Source organism: Polistes fuscatus, unplaced genomic scaffold (genome assembly GCF_010416935.1).
Source record: "Polistes fuscatus isolate 324 unplaced genomic scaffold, CU_Pfus_HIC Scaffold9, whole genome shotgun sequence".
Taxonomy (NCBI): domain Eukaryota; kingdom Metazoa; phylum Arthropoda; class Insecta; order Hymenoptera; family Vespidae; genus Polistes; species Polistes fuscatus.
The window spans coordinates 2,958,990-2,984,650 of record NW_025113173.1 but is presented as its reverse complement, the minus strand read 5'-3'; the positions used below and the strand labels follow the sequence as shown (position 1 = coordinate 2,984,650).

The window sequence follows — 25,661 nt, the reverse complement described above, 5'->3', positions numbered from 1 at the left end:
GAAGTTGAAACGAATATGGTAGAGTTGGTCGAGTCACGCATTAGAATGAGCTGCATGTTAGTTTTAGCCAGGTTCTCGAGGACGATCTTTGGAGTGGGGTGATCGTGAAAGTCTGATGTAAAGAACCACTGTGTAAACATTTCATTAAGTATGTGTGCGTGGCAATCTGCCAATGAGAGTCGTACCAGTACGGTATCGGCCAATCATCTTTCAGATAAGGAAAAAAAAGATCATGTTGCTTTTTGTGAGTTAATTAACTGCAAGGAATATAACCTAAACTAAATAAACATCACGGAATAGCACACATGCAAGTTAGTAATAAATCATAGCAGAGTCGAAGGAAATGCACCTATATTACTCATGTTGTTGTTATTGCTGTTGCTACAACTATTAAACATAAGAGTTCGCATTTGCACGTGACCTTCAATTGTAAATTATCCTCCACTAACTTGTATTACGTGTCTTGTCAGTGTTGCAAACTGTGAAAATATTAATTACATATATAAGTGGGTCACTTTTTTCTTCCAATAAAATACCTTTTTTCTTGGTTTTATTATCTCTTCATAAGATAGATATATCTCTTTCAGATAATCATTGTTTGCCAAAAAATAATATGATTATAGTTTTAATGGAAAAAAAATTGAGCAAACGAAATATTCGTCGAGTTAGATACTTGAGAAAAATTTAAAAAGAATTTATTTTTTATTAGAAACATGTATTTATTTATATGCATTGGTGCATGCATGCGTCATGCATTGTTATCTTCTTGCAATTAGACAGCCTTCCATTATTTCACCCACATTATTGTGCTTTTCGTATTACGATGATTTGTTAAATGATGTTTTTGATATCAGATAGCAACATTTTTGTCATTCAAATTTAACGGGTGTTCTATCGAACGGTGGGAAAAATAATTCAACATTCATCATGTTTTATTGTCGCATTGCAGTCTACCTGCATTCATAAAGAACGTGCTTACTAATCTTTATATTATACTTTACGGTTTTATCGGTATTAAAATGTTTTAAGATATTAGAACGTCTATGGTTAAAAATAGTTATTAAACGAACGTAAAATTGATAATACGTATTAATAAATTAAAATACTATACTATAAAAATTTTGTTAAAATAAAACAAAGCTTTTCAAAACGTTCGCGTGATAATCCCCAAAAAAACAGCTACACTTTTAGAAATAAATATATTATACATTTTTAATTTTATTAATTATGAATTCTTTTTATACTCTCCGAACTATCGTATAGTATAGTACAGTATCTATGATACGTTTGTATTAGAAATTCCGAGCACGTTTGATTAAGATTAAAACGGTAGGAGGCGTAGATAAATTTTTCAGAATTTTCTAACTCTGCGGAAACGTTCGAGATATCTCATTTGTAATAAATGAAACTACGTGAGACTATGCGGCTCGTTCCGGATTTGTACAAATGTTCATATTACACACACACACACACACACACACACACACATATATATATATTCAATCTAACGACAAAGTTATAATCTTTCATTTTCATTTTATGAGTTTATTAAGTCGATTTCTTAGAAGTCGCGTAAAATCTCCAAGATTTTCTTACATCTGCGTATTATCGTTTTAAGTGATCATTGTGATAGATAGATCTTATCTTGTTATTACGTGTAGACACTCTATAGTTTAAAAGAACGTCTAGTTGAAGTAGGAAATTGACGTAACTATTCTAACATGAGATTATTTGAATTAAATTGCATAGAGCGCAACGTTTCTATGCTTGTTACCAGGATACATAGCAGATATCATTAGATTTCACGTTTTCCTTTTATTTCCGAGATCTTTCCAATTATAGAAATAAATAATAGGTCGCAAAATTTCAAAATGACGATTGTAAGTATATGCACGCAGTGCATTTATGATAATTGTCGGATCATGTACAGTAAATGTTATTAGACATATATATGTACTTGAAATAATTTATTTTATTAATTCGTTAATTATGTAGACCTAATTAAAAGAGAAAGAAAAAGAAAGAACAAGATTATTATTTAACGAACAAATATGTTTATTTCAAATGCCCTAATAAAATGTCTGACGTATTTGTTTTCTTCGTAATCATATAAGGATAAATATTTTTTATGATATATAGTATTTAAACAATGATAAAAGCAATCGGTATATTACAATCCCTAGATATTATCGAGATTTAACAATTTATTTCTTGTAATAGAGAAATTTAGAGATAAATACAAGAAAAATACACGCAAATTGGAATGAGTCATATGAAATGAGTAAATTTACATTTGTTTTTTTATGTACATATCCCGTTCGTGGAATTAGCATTCGTCGAGGTTTTAACTCGTGATAGTAATAAATAATTGCAGTAGTAATTCTGATATCGGAAAATTTTTTTTCTCTAACGTATTAATTATAAAATTATTACGTTAGAATGTCTTATGTAGAAAGTTTACAATTAAAAATTATCCATCGTGTATAACATTACCTACCTGAAAAAATGAAATTTCTTTAATCTTACTAAACTTTCCATTACGAAACATCTGTGCTTTCGCTTATCAGCAAGTAACACTCAAAATATATCAACTTTTCATTCTGTTAAATCAAATACAATTTTGCAAACTAAACAGTTTTACGATAAGTATAAAACAAAATTGTTTGTTTTTTAACTGATTAAATATGTTTTTTTAATTAACTTATTAAATAACAAAAAGAAAGAAAGAACAAAGATAAATTAAGATTTTAAAGTTTCACGTTGACATTGAAATGAATTTGTCCTTGTTTTGCAGGAATTTTTAATATTTCTTATTTACGTTGCAACCTTCAATGCATTTAGAAACCAGCTTGTAGTATTTTCAGACGTCACACAGTCGAGAAAGTTTAATTTTGGATATAAATACGTGAATTTCATTAGAATTTATTCGACAAGTGATTAATGTTTTTAACACTTTCAAATCCAAATGCAATAATTATTATGAAGTAAACACTTAAACATATCTAACGAATCTATTTTAAGTGAAGTTTAATATTCGAAAAGTTAGACAAATAATTTCGATCATTTGTAAACAACAAAATCCGATGAATTGTTGTATTCAAATTTGCCTCCTTTTTTCATACAGTAAATTAATTACATAATCGATGATTATACCATGGGAGTTAAGAAAAAAAATAAAAAATAACTACTATTAGAAAATAAATTGAAAAAGAAAAAGAAATAATTAATGATCTAATAATAATAACAATGATCGTAATAAAGGCAAAGAATATCGATAATTTTTAATGACTCACGTAGTACCGACTAACACGCATTGCTAATTGTAAATTACGCTTACTCAGGTTAGTAATATATTTTTAATTTACGGAAGCGTCAAGATGTCAAATATTTCCACACCTAATATATTAATAAACTGCAATATATATTCCCTTTTTGTTTCAAATATATTCAAACAATATATATGTATTGTTTGCGATAAGATAAAACTCGTAATTTGAAAATACCACAAATTCGTTAAAGTCACTTTTTTTCTATGAACTATCAATTGTTATAGATATGCCTATATAAATTAATAAGAGTTGTCATTTATAAAATTCTTTACTTCTATCTTATCGGAATTAACCTTGACTGTTTCTGGATATATAATTGTCCAGTTAATATCCGTGAAAAATAAAGTTTCCTTTCACATTCAGTCATCGAGTTCACGTTACCTTGTGATGTTCACGTGAAGTTTATTGATCGCGTTTGTAAAGATTAATATTAATCTTTAATAAGATTAATTATTATTTTGAATTGGTGATTGAATTGTTTATTATGTCTAAAATTCGACATATCAACTTCTTGTTGCTCATGCAACTAACTGCGTAAGATATATTTTGAACATTTATCGTGTAGCTATATCAATTTCAATAATATTATTTGTATGTGTACGAGAAAAGAAAAAAATATATAGATAAAGTAAACAAATGTGTTAAGTCATGTAAATAATAACTTAAAAGTAATATTGCGTTCTACATTACGTAGCCAACGTAAAATATAATTGCGTGAAATCCAATTCAATTAGTACACCATATATATATATATATATTACATCCCGAAAAATAGACTGGTAGAACCATCTAGCGTTTAAACGTGGTACTATATAAATATTTTAAAAAATTAATACACACTTATTTCAAAAAATATATAATTAAATAATTAATACACGATTAATGCGAATGATATTTATATAATTATAATCTAACATTTGATGAAATATAATAAAGAAAAATAATGAATATTTGTATATGAACAGATGTCGCTGGTTAGGCTTACGAGGGAAACGTTCAATTAATCTTAAAAAGATTTTTTAATGTTGGTCGATCTCTTATCTTTGATTCCATTTCGTGTTCAAGTAGTCATTCAAAATTATCACCAAGGATTATTGCGTTTCGTAATTTCATTGAGAACAAATTAATTCAATTAAAGGTGTCTAAGTAAAGTGAGTTTAATAAAATTCAAGCTGATATTGACCTATCGAATTTTTAAAGTCCGAGTAAAACGTGCGTGCCAAACGATACTTAACTACGTTATCTTACAATTAGCAATTCGTTTTCGTGTTCAGAATTGTACTTTTTCTTATCGTATGACCTTCACTAACATTCATTCGATAGAGTATGGTTGATTTATAACGACAAATCGATAACATCTATCACATTATAATTACAATAATCAGATATTTTATCTCAATATTATTGATTATCGCGAAGTATTTCAAATATGTTTTTGTTATTTCGAAGAATATTTGCGATATTTAGTTTCTTTTAATTGATTTATTTATCGTGCATAAATTTGCAATGGCCAAATGTTCATTTTTAAATTGATCCATATACTGTGTAGATTTGCAATGGCCGAAGGTAAGTCAAAAACAATCAAGTTAATAACGGTCCAGAATTGGGGATCGGCTAATGGAAAACCGGTGGATAAATATACGTTAAAAAATAATGCTGGCCATGAAGTAGATATCATTACATACGGTGCAACAATAACTGGTATCAGATTACCGGACAAACATGGCAACGTTGAGGACATCCTTCTTGGCTTCGACAATATCTCTGGTATATTTATCAATATATTATTTTTCTTTTTTTTCCTTTTTTATATTATCTTTCGATTAAATTCCTTTCTGATAATTAAGAATCCAATTTATCTGGCGAGTTTTTATTATAAAATAGTTTTCAGCATATCGAGAGGGAGGGTTGAAAAGTTTTGTATCTAACAGAATGATGAATGGAAAAACCCATAAAGCTAAAAACTTTTCAACCCATTCATTATTTAAGATTATTAACGTGATTTCTTTGTAATTTGTTTTATTTCCACAGGATATTTATCTTCCGATAATCCGTACTTCGGTGCGACCGTTGGAAGAGTCGCAAATCGTATCGCTAAGGGTCGTTTCGTTGTCGACGGTCAAGAATATCAAGTATCGAAAAATATTGGAGAGAATAGTCTTCACGGTGGTATCAAGGGTTGGAGTTTTAAAGTATGGAACGGTACAATAGAAAATGGGGCTGTAATAATGACTTTGTTAAGCGAGGATGGGGACGAAGGTTATCCTGGTGCTGTGATAGCATCGGCAACATTTACATTGTCGAATGATGGAGAATTATCTATCGAAATGAAAACTTTTACTACCAAAGCAACACCAATTAATTTAACTAATCATGCGTATTTCAATCTCGCTGGTCATGTACGTGATTTTTATTATTATTATTATTATTATTATTATATTATATATCTTTTTAAATTTCCATTCCGTTTTATTAAATTGAAAAATCGATTGTTTGATTACGCGTACATTAAATTATTTCTTCTTTTAGGGTACGAATGCAGAAGAATTGTACAAGCATCGAATCGTTCTTAACGCTGATCGTTGGACCGTTACGGATTCGGACAGTATTCCTACGGGAGAAATTAGGTTAGTCAAGGACAGTATCATGGATCTTAGAAAACCGACGGTTCTTGGCGATGTCATCGATAAAGTGCCAGGTGGAGGATACGATTACAATTTCTGTTTACCCGAAAGAACAAATAATGGCAAGAAAAACAGATTGGTTGCGGAAGTATTTCATCCCAGTTCAGGTAGACACATGACAGTTGTCTCAAATCAGCCAGGGGTCCAATTATATACCGCCAATTCTTTACCTGCTCCTAATGCTACTGGTATACTTGGTAAAAGTGGAAAACGTTATTTCCGACACGGTGCTCTCTGTTTGGAAACGCAAAATTATCCCGATGCAGTTAACCACGTGAGTCATTGTATTCTTTTTTTTTTACATAAAATTATTAGAGATACCTACAAGTTATTCAAATTATTATGTTAATTTATTTCGAAGATTTCAATTGAAAAAATAACGAATGCAACTTGTATCTTATAAAATATAATTTTTCTTTTTCTCAGGCCAACTTTCCAAATAGTATTTTGAGGCCGGGACAATTGTACCTGCACACTGTCTCCTACAAATTTGGAATTAAGAATTAAATGAATGTTACATTTATGAGAAGTATAAAAGAGAGGTATAATTAAATAAATAATATTGATTCTGCATTTTTAATCATTTCTATCGTTATTTGTTGCGTTAATTTTTTTTTTTTTTTAATATTTTAAGTTCCGGTATAGAAGGGATTTTACTTAACATCAGAGAATTTCTATTTCTATAGGTAATTTAATTAATTAATGTTAGGTGGTGCTGAATATTGAATGATGAAGGAATTTTTAACTGGAATTCATATTATTGGAATATTTTAACTGGATTTCATATTATCTGGGTTTTGTTATGTTTATAGAAATATAATTAAAACTTAACAGTGGATAGCAGCAGGTACTAATTATAGCATTGGGTAATGATTTAACAAAAGAAAAAACGAAGAATCTTCTTTTATATTCAAAACTTATAATTATACTTTTTATTTACCAGAAACTTCCTATCTATATCTTCACAAATTTCGTACGTTTTCTTTTTTTTCCTAGGTTTTCTAAATGATATTTGGGAATGTTCGAAGTTTATTAAACGATTACGCGATCGTACGTATCGTCTCTTACAAATATTTTAACAAAACGGGAGAAAAAGAAAAAGGGGAGAGAGAAAGAAAAAAGAAAAAAAAAACAAAAAAAAAGAAAAATAAAAACAAAAGAAGAACAGAAATATCATAAAGCGAGTATCGATCGATCTAGCAAAATAAAAAAAGAAGGTGCATCAAATTGTGAGAATAAATATAATACTTAGAGATATAAAAGAGAAAAGAAAAGAAGAAAAGGTACCACGCACGTAAACGAAGGTTGCCATTTGGACTTATTAATGGAATGATTTGTCTGAATGAGACATCGTTGCGTTCTTAAAGTCTTATTGCTTGTTTAGGTTATGTTTGAGATTCGCCATTACAAAATATTCGTTTGTTTCGATTGTTGTCCAAATCTTGTTGGCAACGGTGACAATTTTGTTACATTATTTGTTTTCCTTCTCTCCACGAAAATAACATTTATTGCACGTTAAATAATACAGGGAATGTCGTTACGTAAACTGAACAAAAAGTTTTCTTTCATCGATCTTTGAAAAACAAAACCGACAAGTCCAAAGTATTCCGTTAATCGCCAGGTAATCCTCTAATTATAAGTTTTCTATTAGTACTTGTTCTCTTATTAACGCAAAAACATAAAAATACTTATTGAACATATTTATCTAATAACACAACGTCGTTTCTTCGAAATAAATATCTAACGTGATCGCGTTTACATATCTTTTAGAGTAAAATCGCTTTAGAAGATAAATGTTGGTACGCTGCTGAATTTTGTTTTTTGTTTCTTTTTCTTTCTTTTTTTTTTTTTAGACGAATATCGTATCGTTGATGATGATTTTCAAATCATTCTAAAGCGAAAAAGCATTTTATCGAATATCGAATACGGACGTATTATATATAATATAAAAATATAATAAAAACTGTATATAAATATACACAGTGTATATATTATATTTTATATTATATATTATTAATTATGTATAATATATAATATATATATATATAGATATATATAAATATATAAATATATATATGTATATATGTATACATATACCTAAATATAATAGTAAAAAAAGGAAAATTCATTATTGTAGAAAAGCATATACATATGAAGAAAGACGCGAACGTTTAGACAAATTTCACGAGCTTAATATCAGTCCTTAATAATTTTCAAACGTATGAAAAGATTATAGGACATTGGTACCGCATTAGCACCCATTCTAAGTCCGAAGACATGAAATTTGAGAGAGAAAGAAAGAAAGAAAGATAAAGAGAAGAAGAAGAAGAAGAAAAAGAAGACAAAAAAGTAGTAACGAGTAATTTACAATAATGAGACAGTGACGATGCCTTGTACTGCTTGTATGTTAATCCTATTAATTCTAGATATAATAATAATAATAATAATAATAATAATAATAATAATAATAATAATAATAATAATAATAATAATAATAATATACGTAGTAGAAAATATCTATTCGCTTTTAGGATTATCGAGTCGAAACGAAGTCAACGAAGTACACACCGAAATTGGCACCCTGAGCTCTGGAAGTATTATACTTTTAATATTGGCTATTCGTGATTCAGGATCTTCTGTAATTCACGTTGAAACTTAACAATAACACAGAGACAACACACGATAAAGGTACATGATAATTCCTTCGTTTTAAGATACTTTAAACGTCGCGGATAATATTATCTTATATTACGAATGAGACATTTTTGAGGAATCTTTCTTTCCAGTTAACGTTGTGTTCACCTTGTAAGCGTTACCCTTCGATTCAGCCGGATGTTTATGAGTACTCGTCGATGACTTTCTCGGTGGCTTAGTTATTTGTGTCGTTGATAATCCACTTACAGGGTATTTATTCCTATTGGAAGAGCTCATTCCAGTACCGCTTCTGGAACTGCTTTTAACAAGGCCTGACGAATTTGATTCGCTAGGATGTTTAGGCATAACAAATGCATTAGTTTGTTTTAACAAGTAACGATCGTTGCATAGGGCAGATATCAATGGAAGATCCAAATTCCGACTCTTCTCACGCAAAGTTCGAATATCTAGCATTAAATCTTCTTTCCCACCTTCGGGCTCCTCTTCAGGTGATAATTTCATTAATTTTTTCGATGATACGTTTTCCGGGCACGCAATGGCTGATGGTAACGGTTGATTTTCATCAAGACTCTAAGAGATTGAGGAAAAAAACAAAACAAATTAATTAATGAAACTTTGTAATGAATAGTATTAATTCAAGTAATTAAATGTTATCTAATCTTACTTGTATCTCGTATGGTGGTGGTGGAGGTGGCGGTGGTAATCTACGATGTTGCTTAGCATGTGGTAAAGATTTCATCTTTGTTCCTGACGGAGAATCGAAACATTTCAGGATATTATCGTCGCTCTTCGTTCTAGAAAACGCGTGCATAGTGTGAGGATGAACGAGAGTTGGTAGATCTCGTCTGAGACTCTGACTTCCAATTGAGGAGCATGTGACACCACTGTATAAGGAGCTTGTACTGGCAGCGTAAGGGCTGCTCAAGCTATTATGTAATAGATAACTATTGGAACTATTGTCGCTGGTGCTGAGGTTTTGATTGGAAGCGTATTTCGATTGTGATGAGAACGAGGAGCCGGGGAGGTAGGGTGTGCTACGATACATGAGTGCTGATTTATTATTGAATGTTGGATAAGGTGGTGGTGGATATGCAGCCATAGCAGCTAATAGGGATCCTTGTTTAGCGTCGATATATTCTTGTTTCGAGACTGCTGGATCCTTCAACGGGAACATCACGTAATCGACGTCTGAGTAGAGCTGCTGTTTGTACTGTTCTATTTGTGACCTGGCCACTTGGCTAGTATAAACGGTGGCTAAACTCGGTGGTGGTGGCGGTGGTTGTCTAGGATGTAACATCGGTGGTGGAGGAGATGGTGGTGGCGGTGGTGGTGGCGGAGGTGGCTGAGAACCTAAATAGGGTAACAATACCGGGCCACTTCGAGAAGCATGGACATCCAAATAGTTGTTAGGACCGACCACGAGAGCAGCAACGGGTGCGTGTACTGGTGTAGGTTTCATCTTGTCACCCGGATATGTAGGTGGTTGTATTCTGGGTGGTGCTTTTGGTAGGATCCGTGGTACATCGTTAATTCCAGGATTACACGAAAGATTCGGCTGACTTCCCGTAATAACTGCACTTATTTTCGCGGAAGCTAGTCGAGTAACGATATCCTCGTCGACTGTTGTAGGATAGAGAGCAGAAATTGTTTTCTGCCTACTGTTGTCCGACATCTCTGGATAAGGTGGCGGTGGTGGTGGTGGTTCTCTAGGTGTCACTGCATCGTTTCTAGGTGGTGTTGGAGGTGGTATCATAGGCATTCTTAACGTCAAACCCGTAAAATCAGCCCGACTGGCGTGGTAAGGTGGTGGGGGTGGAGGATCTCTTTCAACTTTTGGTATTTTTAATCTTGACGAATGTATGGCCGAATAATCGATCGTTACTGGATATGGGGGAGGAGGTGGAAGTTGTCTGTCACTGTCAGTTCTAGGTGGTGGAGGTGGAGGTGGCATAGTGACATAATCACAATCGGAATCCATTGAGTTACTGATGGTTTTACGAGGTGGATAACGTCCCACTATCAAATCGGAAAGTTCGTCGGCAGATAACAGTGGCCCAACATTCGAAGGATCACTACCGTCTCCTCTAAAACTTCCCGTACTGATTATACTATTACTTCGTGACCTCGAATCTTCGAGTTTGCCATCGAGCGAGTCTACATTGTCAACTTCTTCGTCACCTTTGCAAAGACTGTAAATCGGTTCTTGATCTTCCGTTCCAATATCGTCCGTATAAATATCGCTCGTTTCAGATCTCAAACCGCTGTGGATCGTGTAAAATCCTGAAGTTACGGAAGCCTCGTCGGTGGTTGATTGAACGGAACTCAATGCACAAACGTCGCTAGCTGCAGATGATTCATTAGTACCACCGGTTGGAGAATAAAGATCTCCAATTCTTTCGTCTTGCATCTCGCTACTTCTTAAGGTGTATACGCCACTCGTTTCACTGGCAATGTCTGTACCTAGATAGATCAATTTATTAGAGAATTTATAATGTTTCATTCGATATATCAATTGATTACACATCAGTATTATTTCTTACCCGTATATTTAACAGTCTTTCTGCATCTATCGTAGATAGCACCCGGGAAACTAGCAGTTTCCGAAGAAACAGCCGAATTCTGAGCAGTATGAGAATAACCGAGCTCCAAACTCGACGTGGCTGAAGTTCGACGCATTCTCTGAACTCCATTGTTAGATGAATTAGCAACGACCACTGTACTACAACTACTGCTGCACTGAGAACCATCAGCCACGGTGTTTGTACTCGAAACAAGTCGTAATGCTGATGAAGGTGTAGTTTCGGAACCGTCGACTTCTGGAAAGAAAATTCTAAGGTAAATGGTGTCTATTTCTTGTGTTATCCTACAAAAGTACACACGCGATATGTAATACAATTGAAAACCTACCATCAACGATAGACATTGGTGGAGATGGTACTGAACGATCACCTGTGTTCGTTTCGTTAACTTTTGGTATTCCAGTTTGAATACTCGCATGAGAATTATTTTCGGTAAGGCGAGGTAAGCATTCGGTCGATGCTGGTGCTGTGTCCGGTTCATCTTCGCTGTGAACTCGATCGCTGACTATACCAGAAGTTGTATTTGACGAAGTGCTGGATATAACGGATATTCGTTGATCGCCACGTGCTCCACGCGTCGTTAAACTCAATTTGCAACGGGCTGGATACATGTAACAATCTCTCAACACTTTTCTCTCTGAAATATTCGACGAATTTAATATTCGCGATTGAAGGAAGAAGAAGAAGAAGAAAAAGAAGAAGAAGAAAACGACGACGACAATGCGAAGAAAATTGAAATCATCTTCGTGAAATAATATAACAATAATAATGGAAATACGACGACGAGGTGACATACCTTCCTCTTCTCTTCTTTTCGCTTCATTTACTCTGGGTGCTATAGCCATGGAAAATTGATGGGTGTCTCGACATAATCCCAAGAGCAACTTGCTCTTGTCGTCGCAACCACTGTAGAGAGTGAGTTTGTCCGGTTGATCGAGCGCACGTATTTCGAACTTCTTGCGCTGTTAATAAGAAGAAAAGATTCTTTAATAGAATTGTTCGTTGTTTCAAGTAGTAGACAATTGATATTGTTTATTCTAAAGAAATGAAATTGGATTTGAACGTACGTCGAAGCAGAGTTTGTTGATATTGTTCCACGCAAAGATACGCGGTGTCTCCTCCTCGGCGTAGACTCGCACACCGCGAGCGCAAATCGCGAGGAGTATCCTTCCTGGGCCTGCCTCGTTTTTGCTTCTTCGCAACCGATATAGGTGAGCGTTGAGCGGCGCCTCCAACAACAACGCCTCCCGGATGTATTGGAGTTCTGCCTCCTCCCTCGAGAGGCCACGATTATCTCTGTGTTGTGCTGCGAGGACGGCGAGCACGCTCGATTCGAGGCACATCTGAAGTTCGAATCAAAACGAGATCTTATGATCGTAGAACGGATAACTGTCAAACTAAATTTATGCTACTCTGCTATTTGATCTTTTTCAAATGTGGACGACCAATTATAGTGGATTTCTTCTCCTGCTACTACTGCTTAACGTTTACAAAATACCTCGGATGAAGGAAAAAAGAGGAATACATAAAAAAAAGAAAAAAAAAGGAAAGAAAAAAGAAAAAGGGAAAAAAAGAATAAGAAAAAAGAGCAAGTACAAATGGGTCGTACGTGAGGAGGAAGATAATCCGTGGGCTTGCAATAGCCGACGGATCCAGCGTGCGGTCTGTGTCGTTCTTCGGAGTAATCGCCAAGGTCGGCCTGGAGGGCGAGCCCAGCGAGCGTGAGCAATGGCGTAACGATCGAAGGTTCGTGAAGGGGATGGTGAGGATGAAGACTCTCCACTCCGCCGCCATGTCTAACGACGTTGTCCCGTAGCTGCAGGTAGTAGTGATGTCGCGTAGTTTCATCGCTGAAACGATTTTGAGATGATGATGATGATGATGATGATGATGATGATGATGATGATGATGATGTTGATACAAGCCCAAGATAATATCTAATTGCTTCTAAATCGAGTCAACACAAACCAGCATACCCTCCACCACCTCTCATTCTTATCGTCTTAACGAGTTAACTTTATTATTTAGATTATACTTGTTCTCTTCGCCTCAAACGTTATCTTACCTTAACAGCAATGGCGTGTCAACGTAGTAACGTACACGAAAATAAAGTATAAAAGCGGGCCTTCCGCTGCTGTCCAAACCCTGAAACCCAAAAGCAAGAAATTGAAGAAAAAGAATTCTTCAAAAGTCTTTCAAAAGTCGAGGTGTTGTAGAAAGCAACGGCATGACTCGGATCGGGAAAGGGGGCATCCGAATGAAAAGAAATGTAAGACGGAAGCCAGACGCACGGTAGCGAATATAATCGGTAGTCGAAAATTGGACATAGAAAGGGGACTCTTCTCTCTTCTGGTATCTTTTTTTTTTTTTTACTATTTCCTTTTCATTTTCTTTTCTTATTTTGTTTGGGGAGGTGGACCTAGAGACGTGGATGAAGAAGAAGTAGAAGGGGCTAAGAATCGTAGGAAATTATAGCCGAGAGGGCGCATATTTTAGCAACTATAAATATTAATCCAGCATCAGATCGTGCATATTTTTCCCTTTCTACCAAAGGGGCCCCGAAGCCCTCTCTTTCATTCCCTTCTACTCTCCTCCTCCTCTTCCTCCTCCTCCTCCTCCTCCTCAGTCCTTTTCCGTCTCCGTGTCCTCCGCTCCCGTTCGTGAGCCTGTCCAAGGCCCCCTTCTTCCCTTCGGCGCCCGACCGAGCTACTCTCTCACCCTTCTTTGGAGCCGCCCTCTCCCGACACCCGTTCCCTCTTCTCTTGGCATCAGCGCGCGCGCGGGATGCTTCCGAGAGTACAGTCGCTACTAAAATCCTACCAATTTTAAACCATCTCGACGATAAAACGAACGAACGAACGAACGAACGAATGGAACATACGCTGCTGAGTAGTTTCGTTTAAAAAAAAAAAAATTACGATACACAAAAATAATTTCATTCGAAATATATAATAATTTGTTCTTCAAATTATCAAACTTACGTAAGTGTGCGAATTTCGCCAATTCTTCGGCGCGTACTTGTTTAATTTATTCTCTGGGTCCACAAATAGGTATTCGCCATCTGTAACATATGTAAATAATGATCTTAAATTATTATTATTATTACATACGGTGATAAATATTTAATATAAAAATGGCGATACTGACAACTCTCTTAACAACCAAATATTGTTCTACGTTTAACTTGTAATAATGATAACTGATATTACGATTGTAAAATGAAGAGAAAGATAGGATGATTAGGATATAGTATAGTACGAGTCATAGTTAAAGATCTATTATAAAGCAAGGGGAATCACTCGATGTCTTGGCTGACCCACATGAACCTGTACGAGTCACGCGTTCGAGCTCGCGCCTGTCCTGATATGGTTCTTCCACGCTGTGGTATCCATTCTTCTCCTTTATTCGAATCTTTTTTTGTTTCGAGGAGTGATCGGTCCGAAATACCAATGCACTCCTAAACGAGCGAAACAATGAAAGAACTCCTACTTCTTCTCCTCGCAGTGAGAGATGTTCTTGAATGAGAGGAGACTTCCCGAAACTTGTCCTGGCCACATGGGGCCGGACACTCGTCAACAACAACGAGATACTTTTTCTTACAACGACTCAGGTTGCAAAATTTCGTCACCCTTACAGACATCCAACCATAATGATGATGATGATGATGATGATGATGATAATGATGATGATGATGATGATGATGATGATGATGATGATGATGATGATGATGATGATGATGATGATGATGATGGTGATGATAATAATGATGATGATGATGATGATGATAATAATGATGATGATGATGATGATGACGATGATCAATGATCGATCATCTCTCTAACGATAATTAATTGTAATAAATTCAAACCTTCCTAAATATACATTGATCTTTGTTCAATCCAAAAAGGCAAACTAAAGAATGATAGAGCAAAAGGATGAAAAAATATTATCTAACTTAATGTAGAGAAGATTAGGGTAGGAGTTAAACTGTATGGTGGTGGTGGGATTTGCTTCGAAAGATTCACCGCAGGAAGCCGTCTCGATTTCTATAATCAGCCGAACGACATGCTCGAAGCAATAATTAGCTCTTCTTCTTCTGCAGGAATGAGAGAGAGAAAGAGAGAAAGAGAAAGAGAGAAAGAGAGAGAGAGAAAGGTAGTCGGAATCGAGTTATTCTTCTTCTCTTAAGGTCTTCCTCTCCTCGAGACGAAGGGGGCACCTGTGTTACTCGAGGTACAGCCCGGCCATTACCGGAGAATGTTGCCCGAGGACTAACACTAGCCCTCTTCATGCATCCACCCATTCGAGTTCATCGGGGATCGATCCTATCCACTGTGATCGCACGTTCCTCTTCCTCTTTCTTCTTTATCCCCCTACCCCCCTCCTCCTCCTCCTTCTCCTCACCCTCGTCCTTTCATTCTCGCATACTCGCACAATATTTCTATCTTCCATCACTTTTCTATCCATTTTTCTTCCTCTTCTTCTTCTTCCTTTGCCCCCTTGCCCCTTCCCACCAACCACCCCATATTAGAATTTATACATAAATGCAGTACACATGCACGTATGTGCACTTTTAAAGTTTTTTTTCTGTTCCTTTTTGTTTTTATTCCTCCTGCCCCCACCCCCCTCCACCGCCCCTATGAAAAAAACCATTAGACTAGTTTTATCGGTTCCCGATCGTGTCCCGGCAACTTTGATACGAAAGAGAGCACGCGTGTCCTTTCTTTAACCGAGCATAAGTATTTGCGTGGACGGTACTTTTTGTCGGGAGTGATTTTTCGAGTCCGACGGTCCTGTTCTCCCCACCTCGATAAAGTCTCCCTCCCTCCCTCCCACCCTCCTTCTCTCTCTCCCAGCCTCTCTCGACGGGCACTCTTTCTCCTCTGACTTTACCACACGGAGCAAGACTCCACACGTATGCGCAAAAATTCACCGCGAAGGCCGGAATTCGCTAAAATGTGGGGGGAGGAAGGAGATGGGACCCCTGCTCCTCCTCCTCCTCCTCCTCCTCCAACTAGCGCGAACGACGGAAAATACTCTATTCGATTCTTTTTTTTGGGGGTTAGGGGGCCGTTTGTTCTATTTTTTTAAATCCAAACAACACACCACGAACTATCGTTTTTAATTCTATTATTTTCCTAAAAACCTCGCCACCCCACCCCACCCCACCCCCATTTGAATTTCAACTTTCGACAATAAACGTAAGAATTATTCGTTAACGTTACGATAACAAATTAGGTAAAGGATTTGGTAAGAAAGAAAAAAAGAACAAAAAAATAAATCATCGAGTTGGAATAAAATAAGACACGCCGAGAAGTGTGCAAGATCCCTTTTCCCCGAGGGATCAATGAAGGGAAGGAAGGAAGGAAGGACCTTTGCCCGTTGCTGCTGACGTTTGGCAATTGACGCAAGAGGTGCCTGTTTATGAGATTTGATGGAGAAAGGACGCTGTTATACGAACGAAAAGAAAAATAAAACTAAAGAAAAACGGGAAGAAGGAAAAATAACAAAAAAATGTGACGGAGGAAGAGGAGGAGAAGCAGGAGGAACAGGAGGAACAGGAGGAGGAGGAGGAGGAGGAGGAGGAGGAAAGGTTTGGAAGATTGAAGGAAGGGAAGAGTGAAAGAAAAGGGAGAGAAGAAGGGAAGAAGAAAAAGGAAGTAAGAGAAGAGAAAAGAAAAGAAAAGAAAGAAAAATAAAGTAAAACAAAAAAATGAAAAGGGTGAAAAAGGAAGAGAGAAAGAAAGAAAGAAGGGGGAGGAGGGAGAGAAGGACGTTGAGGTTGCTCGTAACACACACATACACACACACACACACACAGAAAGGGTTCTCGTTCGTTCGTTTGGATGAGGATGAGGATGCGGAGGAGGAGGAGGAGAAGGCTTGGCTCCGACGAGGTGTATATCCGCTGGACCTGCTGGGGCCCTCCGATATCTTCCCTCTCTCTTTCTCTCCCAGTTAAACTCTGAAGCTACAAGCAAGCGCGTTATGGATCTCTCTTTCTCTTTCTCTCTCCGTGTACTCTCCCCTGTACTCTCCCTGTACCCTTCGTCTACCACCGTAAGGCCGCAGCCGCCGTTCTACGCTGACGATTCTCGTCCTCCAAGAGAGTCCTCCTTCCACATTCCTGGGCTCGGAGACGCCGTACGGCGGGGACGTAAGGGCGGGAGGTGGAATACGAGAGGCCCTATACAAATCACTGAGCTACCGTCTTACCCGGGGATCCTTCTCTTTCTTTCTTTCTTTCTTTCTTCCTTTCTTTCTTTCTTTCTTTCTTTCTCGAGCCCTTCCCGCCTATCTTTTGCTTTCTCTCTCTCTCTCTCTCTCTTCTCTCTCTCTTCCTCTTTCTGCTCGTTCTCCACTACCTCTGTTTTTTGCATCCTCTTTCTTAAGGCAGCCTATTATCTCCCTCATTTATCGCGTTGCTTCTCTTTCTATTCTTTGTACCTAACTCTCCTTCTCCTTCTCCTTCTCCCTCTCACCCCTTTTTTTCGATTTCTCCTTCCATCTATTTCTCTTACAACCTACTCACTTCTATCCACCTTCTTCTTATTATTCTTATTCTTCTTATTCTTATTCTTATTCTTCTTCCTTATCCTCATCCTCATCCTCATCCTCATCCTCATCCTCGTGCCCCTGCCACTCTTCTTTGCACTTTTAATTCTTTTCTTTTTTTTTGTATTTTATTTTTATTATTAATCTTTCGTTTTGTTTTTTGTATCAATTTTGGGGAAGAGGTGGGGGCTGGGGGAGGGAGGATGCGAGGAGGCGACATTTATCCTTTACTTCAGATTTTTTTTTACGAACGGTCTCATTCAAATCTTTTTAATATGAAATATATTTGGTATCAATTTCTTTTTCTTTCCCTTTACATTTTCGTTCTTTTTATTTTTCGTTTCCTTTCTTTCAAGATAGACAGATAAGAAAGATAGATAGTAAGACAGGCAATATAACGATGATGACGATGATGATCCTTACAAAGTTTACGATAACTATCGGTATTTCGTGTTTAGTATACCGTGTGTATTGCAATTATATATCGATAGGAATATATATATATATATATATATGCAGTAGTAGAAAATAAAAAGATATTAACGCAATAGAGACTTGTTTATATGTCAATAAAAATCCTTTAGGAATTAGATAAAAGAGAGAGAGAGAGAGAGAGAGAGAGAGAATATGAAAATAAGAAAACGTAAGAGAAAATTGAATGAATATACTTTGAAAGAGATAAAATGATCTAATCGTATCGACGTTAATGTTGATTAGGGTTACTACCTCGATGAGTTTGAAAGAAGAAGCTTGTATATATAGGTTTGCCGACTATATCTTCTTCTCATCTCGTTGAAAAAGAAAAAAAAGAAAAAAACAAAAAAGGTAAGGAAATAGGAAGGAAAAAGTAGATATTTCGTTTTTTACTTCTGTCCCCCTCCCCCTACCTCTCCCTCTCCACGTTCAAGTCCGTGGTATGGCTCGCGCGCCTTAGAACCTGCCAGCACTGCCTCACCGTGATGGGGTACCGCTGGAATGTAGAATGGAGGGGTTTGCAGGGCTCCGTAAAGTCCAAGAAGGGTCCACCTGGTGGGGGGGATACCAGTCGAACCGGCTCGTCTCGCTGCTCTCTCTCTCTCTTTCTCTCTCTCTTTCTCTCTCTTGGTAAAAGGAGAAGGCCGAAGGGTGGCGGGTGACGATAGACGCGACGAAGGGAGGAAGAGAGAATCTTGGTATGCATAAAGACCCACGAGATTAACCAAATTTTTATATCCACTCCCCTTTCTTTCCCCCTCCTTCCTTTCTCACATTTTTTTCTTACCCTAGCCGACATTCGTCCTTTATTCGTCTTCTGTGTTTTTTTTAAATTTGTTAATATCAGGGATTTGGGAGAGGGGGTGGTGGAGGAAGTTTTCAGGGATAAGGATTAACAAAGTTTGGATTTAATTGTACATAGTTGGATCCAGTTGTTATCGTGTATAATGTCCTTTATTCGTCATCTATGTTTTTTTTAAATTTGGTAATATCAGGGATTTGGGAGAGGGGGTGGTGGAGGAAGTTTTCTGGGATAAGGGTGTATCAGGATTAACAAAGTTTGGATTTAATTGTACATAGTTGGATCCAGTTGTTATCGTGTATAATGTCCTTTATTCGTCATCTATGTTTTTTTTTAATTTGGTAATATCAGGGATTTGGGAGAGGGGGTGGTGGAGGAAGTTTTCAGGGATAAGGGTATATCAGGATTAACAAAGTTTTGATTTAATTGTACATAGTTGGATCCTGTTGTTATCGTGTATAATGTCCTTTATTCGTCATCTATGTTTTTTTAAATTTGGTAATATCAGGGATTTGGGAGAGGGGGTGGTGGAGGAAGTTTTCTGGGATAAGGGTGTATCAGGATTAACAAAGTTTGGATTTAATTGTACATAGTTGGATCCTGTTGTTATCGTGTATAATATTTGGATTGTCTGATGGAGAATTTTGTATTGGAATAAATGAAAATAAATGGTTGAATGATGATAAGGGATGAATTGTACGAGTAGAATAATATGAGGATAGTAATAAAAATGTATTTGAAAGAAATGAAAAAGAAGTTAGGGTTGCCAAGAGGGAAAGTTTTACTCACCGGATAATATGGCCAATCCGAAGAGTTCGCAGTCTCGCATGCCCTGCTGACCGAGAAGCATGCATGTCTGCGCGTACACCTCCTTCACTCTTGACTTAGCCTATAACGATAAAGATAAAACGAACGATTATAGTTTCAATATTAAACGTTATTTCTTGTGTTTATTTGTTTTTTCTTTTTTAGCTAATATAAATCTATATGAAAACACATATAAAGGTATAAAGAAGTAAAGAGAGTTGAAAGTGAAGATTATGCGAGTCCGTTGTCGTAGAAAAGCGAGGAAATCTCAGGGACGAGAATGCATTTAAAAAGTTCCCTTCCTCGTCCCTGCTAGGGTGGATAGGTAGGTAGGGGGGTAGTGAGGGAGGGAGGTAGGTAGGTAGGTAGGTAGACCGTCGTCTCGTAAACGTTGACCGTGGAATGCGTGTGAGCGCGTGAGTGAGCGCGCGCGCGCGCGCGCCAAGGTAGGAGGACGATTTATCGTCTCTTATCGAATATTTTGAATTCCTCCGAAGCGTTCCAACGCCAACACCGATCCACCCCGACAAATCCCCGCAAGCATAAAATCGTTCTATCCGATCTACTACGGGGCAAGGGCGTGTTTCTTTTCTTTTTTCTTTTTCTTTTGTTTTTTCTTTTTTCGTCGAGTTTTAATTTCGGTTATCCACTCGAGGAATTTAGCCCTTTTTTCAAATAGTTTCTTCTTCTTCTTCTTCCTCCTCTCGAAAGAGGGGAAAATAAAAGAAGAATTCGACTCGAAATATACTTGAAGGGTGATGATAATAATATTCGAGGTCGATATACTTTTAATCTTGGCAGCACACAGGATGGACGATCGAGTAAAGTGGAAAGAACTTCCTTGAATAGTCGGAATCTAAATTCGTTATTTACAAACGAGTCTCTCTCTCTCTCTCTTTCGTTATAATTAGGTAGATCTTATCGTGTGAGAAAGTTACGCTACTATCGAGCGTAAGATGTTGAGGAGAGAAGAAGAACATTGGTGGGTAGGTGGTATCCTACGTACGACCGGGGACGAACTATGCTGGGAATAGTCTCGTTCAGGATCCCAGGCGATTTATCATGAACAATTTATCCTTTACAATAAGATACACACAATATACATGTGTTGTACTTTTTCGTATTTACCATTGTCTCGTGGTAAAAATCAATATATTCTTGGTAACAGGAAGTAATAATCTCTCCTATTCAAATATGGTTATTAATTATATATCAGCTTTTGTATAATATCGTTAAATCCTGTTAACAAACATATCAATGATTTCATCTTATGTTGCATTAAGGGTGCATTAATACAGAGATATGAGAGAGAATATCGATCTTCTGTTTATATCCTTAACCTCTTAGATACGACACGCCATTATAGTGGCTTTTGGTGATATCATTTTTCAAAAGGTATTATTAATTATTCAAATGAATTGTCAATGTTAAAATATGTGGGATATATATTTGAAAAAAAAAATGATAATTTAATCGTCAAATACTTCATTCCAATGTACTCGCTTAGAAAGAAGGGTGCATAATTCAGTCGTACCCTAAAGTTTTTCAATTGACGTTTAATTACGGTAATCGTGATAATAATTAATATCACATTTTACCTCGGCAATGAAGTAAAGAGGATCACCAGGGAGGGCGTGCACAGCGAGGTAGCGGCTGGCGGACACCAGAGGTTGAAGGCAAGACCGCGCAGCCGTGACACCGCTACCACGCATGCTGCATGCTTCATTTCGTCGCCGCTACGTCCAGCGTCCACACTGAAACACATATAAATAATCTAATGTCATTATCACGTTCATTGATGTCTACCTTGCCTAACCATAGCCTAAGGAAAAACTTAATACAGCTACTAATGTAAGATTTTAACAAAATCTTGAAATGAAGTATGCTGCATGCTTCCAAAACTTCACACGACTACCAACAATAAGTTTTTACCATACAAATTATCGAATTCGTTATTGAAGAAGACGAAGAATGATGATGAAGGATAAAACCCCAGCCCACTCCCTCCCACCACTAAAGTAAATCCGATATTTTCCCTCTCTCTTCTCGTGGGTTCCCTTTTAGGGAGGATCACCCCCGTTTCCATTTGGATACACCACCACCACTTGGACCCGGTGCAGCACGTTGTTCATACTTTTACTCGGTTACCCGCATAGCTGCTTCGCCATTATAAAAGCCGGTCTCTCCTCTCTCTGGCCTCCTCTCTGGCCTCCTCTCTGGCCTCCTCTCTTTCTCTCTTTTCTCCTCTCTTGCCTCATCGAACCTCTCAGCGACGCATTTCGCAGCCGTTCAACCTGCGTCCCTACAGCATTCTCTTCGCGATCACCGACCCCATGCTCGCTCGCTCAAAAAGAAAACCGCAGTAAATATCTACCTATACATACACATACACTTACATACACACACACGTGTGTATGTAGATACGTATACGTGCATCTTTATGTGTATATTTATATGTATACTAATGCACCCTGCTTATTGTTCCATATCACGTATACTTTTTCAAAACTGGATCCGGAAGATCCAATTCAAAGTCCACGAAAGAATGAACGATCGTGTCCGCTGATATCGCAGTTCACATGTGAAAATTATTCTCTAGCTTATCAAACTTTCCTCGAACGAGGTGTTCCCTTATCTTAGGCTTACATTTAAAAAATTCTTCTAAAACTGATAGGCATCGAGAGAGACTCGTAATGATACGCGCGCGAGCGGTTCATTTTTCATGATTTTATTTTTCGAATGTGAGAAACTTCTTTCATTTCGAGTTATTGTTGAGAACCGGTATTCTCGATTCATGTTTTTACAATAACTCATAATTAAGATAAATCTTTAGAAGTATACGCGATAGAAAGACACGTTTGGTATTCGTTCGAAATATCTAACTAATGAACTGGTTACATATTAGATTAAAAGCTACGTATCTATAACAGATTCTCGAATAAACATCACTCTACGTTTTATACACTGATAAGCGATATTCCTACACTTTTCTACGATATTCCTGATACTGTAGATGTAGTTTATTACCAGCTGGGACACACCTGTCCCCGTAATCATCATCATCATCATCACCGGCGCTGATATTTTCAAACGAATTCATCGTCAAAATTGTATTGCCTATCGAGTGTTACAAAATACTTTTGCTAAAACAAATTTTTATTCATTCTCTTCCAATTGTGTTTTAAGATTAACAAAATCTTGTTATTTTTCAAGCTATCGAGAATGGCAGCCGCCAAGTTGGTTACAGCGGATTATGTGGTGATCGTGGTGATGCTTCTGATCAGTTCTGGAATCGGTGTTTATTATTGGCTAACGGGTGGACGACAAAAATCGACAGAGGTAAAAACAATTGTATAATAAGAAGTGATAACTCATGTGATACTCTAACAAACGTATAATGGTGTTATTATTAAAAATAAAATATCTATCTTCCGTAAAGGAATACTTCGTAGCAAACAAATCTATGAGCGTCTTAACGGTAGCGATTGGCTTGATGGCTTCATACTTGTCGGCGGTCAGCCTACTAGGAGTCAGTTCGGAAATTTACGTTTACGGTTCTCAGTACGCGGTGATAAACATCTCCTACGGCATTGCCACTGCATTCGTTGTCTACTTTTACTTGCCTGTTTTCTTCGAGCTCGACGCCACCAGCGCTTTCGAAGTGAGTACATACCCGAGGAGAATCATTTTCACGCTTATTTCACGTGAAAAGAGAAGCAAACCCGTTACGGATCATGCCGCGTTTGTTGTCTGTGTGTCTGCCTGCTTGCCTGCTTGCGTTTGAATTTGAGTATTATATAATTCTAGTACTACGAGATTCTTTCTAAGCAAATAAATAAATGGATTAAGGATAAAAATGTTCAAACGATTTGCTCCTTTGATCGTTGCTTTTTTTTCCCTTTTTCGTAGTTGTCGTCGTCCTCGTCGTCGTGTTCGTCGTGTTCGTCTTGTTCTTGTTGCGTTTATTGGCGTATCTAAAAGTGAGATCACTTTGCAGTATCTTCAGAAACGTTTCGGTACGCCGACAAGGTTGTTAGCCAGCGTCGCCTTTTTCCTTCAACTTCTTTTGTACACCGGCGTCGTGCTCTACGCGCCGGCACTCGCGTTGGAAGCTACGACAGATATCTCGAGGAGTTTGAGCGTGATCGGCATCGGATTGGTCTGTACGTTCTACTCGGCGATCGGTGGTATCAAGGCGGTTCTCATTACCGACGTATTCCAAAGTGCCCTCATGATTATAGCAATTATCACGGTTATCGTTACTGCGGCAGTAGACGTTGGTGGCCTTGGACGAATTTGGGAAATCGCTGATGAGGGATCGCGATTGGAATTTGATAAGTAATATCTATCTCGTATTATAGATTATTCTATCGTTCGATTTCGCATACCCTATATATTAATTTCGTTCATTTTTATTTTACGTTTGAACAAAAAAATAGCATTTCCCCTGATCCAACAGTAAGACATACTTGGTGGAGCGTATCGGTTGGTGGTTTTTTCACTTATCTTTCCTTGTACGGTGTCAATCAAGTTCAAGTTCAAAGAATGCTAACTGTCAAGTAAGTAGCCCCCCTCATATGGACTTTTTCAGTCGTATATGGAAAAGATCATTCTGATATATTTCTAATATCTGATCTCTGTAGATCGACGTGTCTCGACTTAGCAAGAATATCTATCTCCTGTGCGAATGTACCTTTCAGGAATCTGGGAGCGGCCAAACGGGCTCTTTGGTGGAGTTGGCCAATAGCGTCTATCATGTCATTGACCATTTGCTTTGCTGGCTTGTCGATATATTCCAAGTATCGTGATTGTGATCCCTTGAACTCGGGAAGGATCACTTCCAACGACCAACTTATGCCATTTTACGTAATGGAAACATTGTCCAGGTATCCTGGAGTACCTGGACTCTTTATAGCTGGAATTTTCAGTGCCGGACTTAGCACGGTATCGGCAACAGTCAATTCCTTGTCCGCGGTCATTCTCGAGGATTACATTAAACCATTGTATCGATACAAAAGGTACTTTATTTAACGAACCTATAACAACGAATTTCAATAAATTCATTTTGTTTTAGCAAAGGCAAAGAAATGTCATCGAGACGATCTATAGTTGCTAGCAAAGTATTGGCAGTAGTTGTTGGATCAATGTGTCTGGGAGTAGCGTTCTTGGCACAACACTTGGGTGGACTTCTTCAAGCTGCTCTAACAATATTTGGGGTAGTCGGAGGACCAGTATTGGGTACATTTACATTGGGCATGTTCACTCAAACGGGAAATCAAAAGGGTGCTATCACGGGACTAATACTTGGCCTAGCTTTCTCATTTTGGATTGGTTTCGGTCAACCGAAAGCACCGATACCAAAATTGCCAGTATCCACAATTGGATGCACCAACAATTCATTATCCTACAAGAATATAATGAAGCCCGATACATTCGATAAGTAAGTGAATTAATTCCTGAATTCAAATAAATTCAATGAACTATCTAACTAATCTACATAAACAATTTATAGGATTACCAAGAAAGATTCTTTTTTCTATCTCTACCGATTATCCTACATGTGGTATTGTCCACTAGGATTTCTCATTAGTTTACTAATCGGTTGGATAGTCAGCTGGCTGACTGAAACAATTTTCTTCAAAAAAAAGGAAGAAATCGTGATAGATTTGCGTTTGTTGACGCCGATAGTTGCGTCGAGCATACAAAAGAGGAACACGCGAAAAACGACTAACGTCTGATTATTGGTGGATACGATTTTTTGGCTTTCTAAACAAAA

The 25,661-nt window shown here is 37.2% G+C and overlaps 4 protein-coding genes and 1 long non-coding RNA gene across 13 annotated transcripts in view; 4 read left to right on the top strand and 1 right to left on the bottom strand.

Annotated features, from left to right (window-relative positions):
* Positions 1-6,593, top strand: part of LOC122525583 (galactose mutarotase) — a 6,665-nt gene extending 72 nt beyond the window's left edge. The window contains exons 1-5 of one of the 4 annotated variants that reach the window (XM_043648487.1): positions 3,225-3,341; positions 4,879-5,096; positions 5,361-5,728; positions 5,859-6,287; positions 6,440-6,593. In XM_043648487.1, the coding sequence (XP_043504422.1) occupies positions 4,886-5,096; positions 5,361-5,728; positions 5,859-6,287; positions 6,440-6,520 (1,089 nt within the window). In that variant the 5' untranslated portion in view covers positions 3,225-3,341; positions 4,879-4,885 and the 3' untranslated portion in view covers positions 6,521-6,593. Of the gene's footprint in view, positions 1-3,224; positions 3,342-3,369; positions 3,864-4,266; positions 4,481-4,878; positions 5,097-5,360; positions 5,729-5,858; positions 6,288-6,439 lie in introns of those variants that run through there. The other 3 variants (XM_043648483.1, XM_043648486.1, XM_043648484.1) reach the window with 3 other exon arrangements.
* The window catches only part of LOC122525564 (histone H3.v1-like), a 24,739-nt gene extending 13,394 nt beyond the window's left edge, over positions 1-11,345 (top strand). Inside the window, exons 4-5 of one of the 3 annotated variants that reach the window (XR_006305820.1) lie at positions 8,442-8,701; positions 11,244-11,345. Coding sequence is in view for 1 of the 3 variants with exons in the window: in XM_043648447.1 (XP_043504382.1) it covers positions 8,442-8,638 (197 nt within the window). In the remaining 2 variants the exon portion in view is untranslated. Of the gene's footprint in view, positions 1-8,441; positions 8,719-10,918; positions 11,005-11,243 lie in introns of those variants that run through there. The other 2 variants (XR_006305821.1, XM_043648447.1) reach the window with 2 other exon arrangements.
* On the top strand, positions 6,677-8,327 carry LOC122525617. 2 transcript variants are annotated; one of them, XR_006305829.1, is made up of 3 exons: positions 6,677-6,879; positions 7,010-7,634; positions 8,151-8,327. It is a non-coding gene; the product is annotated as an uncharacterized LOC122525617 (long non-coding RNA). The 2 variants fall into 2 exon arrangements; XR_006305828.1 differs by having other exon boundaries at positions 6,680-6,860.
* LOC122525551 (protein expanded) overlaps positions 8,632-25,661 on the bottom strand; it is a 29,522-nt gene continuing 12,492 nt past the window's right edge. Inside the window, exons 3-13 of one of the 2 annotated variants that reach the window (XM_043648415.1) lie at positions 21,484-21,639; positions 19,868-19,967; positions 14,229-14,308; positions 13,313-13,392; positions 12,857-13,097; positions 12,315-12,590; positions 12,044-12,209; positions 11,576-11,884; positions 11,209-11,484; positions 9,333-11,128; positions 8,632-9,238 (exon numbers count right to left, since the gene is read on the bottom strand). In XM_043648415.1, coding sequence (XP_043504350.1) covers positions 8,762-9,238; positions 9,333-11,128; positions 11,209-11,484; positions 11,576-11,884; positions 12,044-12,209; positions 12,315-12,590; positions 12,857-13,097; positions 13,313-13,392; positions 14,229-14,308; positions 19,868-19,967; positions 21,484-21,597 — 3,915 coding nt within the window. In that variant the 5' untranslated portion in view covers positions 21,598-21,639 and the 3' untranslated portion in view covers positions 8,632-8,761. Of the gene's footprint in view, positions 9,239-9,332; positions 11,129-11,208; positions 11,485-11,575; positions 11,885-12,043; positions 12,210-12,314; positions 12,591-12,856; positions 13,098-13,312; positions 13,393-14,228; positions 14,309-19,867; positions 19,968-21,483; positions 21,640-25,661 lie in introns of those variants that run through there. The other variant, XM_043648416.1, reaches the window with a different exon arrangement.
* Positions 11,418-25,661, top strand: LOC122525572 (putative sodium-dependent multivitamin transporter). Of its 2 annotated transcripts, none has more exons than XM_043648464.1 (8): positions 11,418-11,503; positions 23,099-23,224; positions 23,325-23,546; positions 23,883-24,223; positions 24,325-24,444; positions 24,586-24,903; positions 24,960-25,325; positions 25,398-25,661. In XM_043648464.1, exons 2-8 carry the CDS (start codon positions 23,108-23,110, stop codon positions 25,621-25,623), a joined length of 1,710 nt encoding a protein of 569 aa, XP_043504399.1. In that variant the 5' UTR covers positions 11,418-11,503; positions 23,099-23,107; the 3' UTR covers positions 25,624-25,661. The 2 variants fall into 2 exon arrangements, with proteins under 2 accessions (XP_043504399.1, XP_043504397.1); XM_043648462.1 differs by lacking the exon at positions 11,418-11,503 and adding an exon at positions 12,989-13,069.

Coding starts and splice junctions, on each gene's coding strand:
- LOC122525572 (XM_043648464.1), top strand. CDS start 23,108: ATGGCAGCCGCCAAGTTGGTTACAGCGGATTATGTGGTGATCGTGGTG. Junction 23,547..23,882: donor ACGCCACCAGCGCTTTCGAA/GTGAGTACATAC, acceptor ATCACTTTGCAG/TATCTTCAGAAACGTTTCGG. Junction 24,904..24,959: donor CCATTGTATCGATACAAAAG/GTACTTTATTTA, acceptor ATTTTGTTTTAG/CAAAGGCAAAGAAATGTCAT.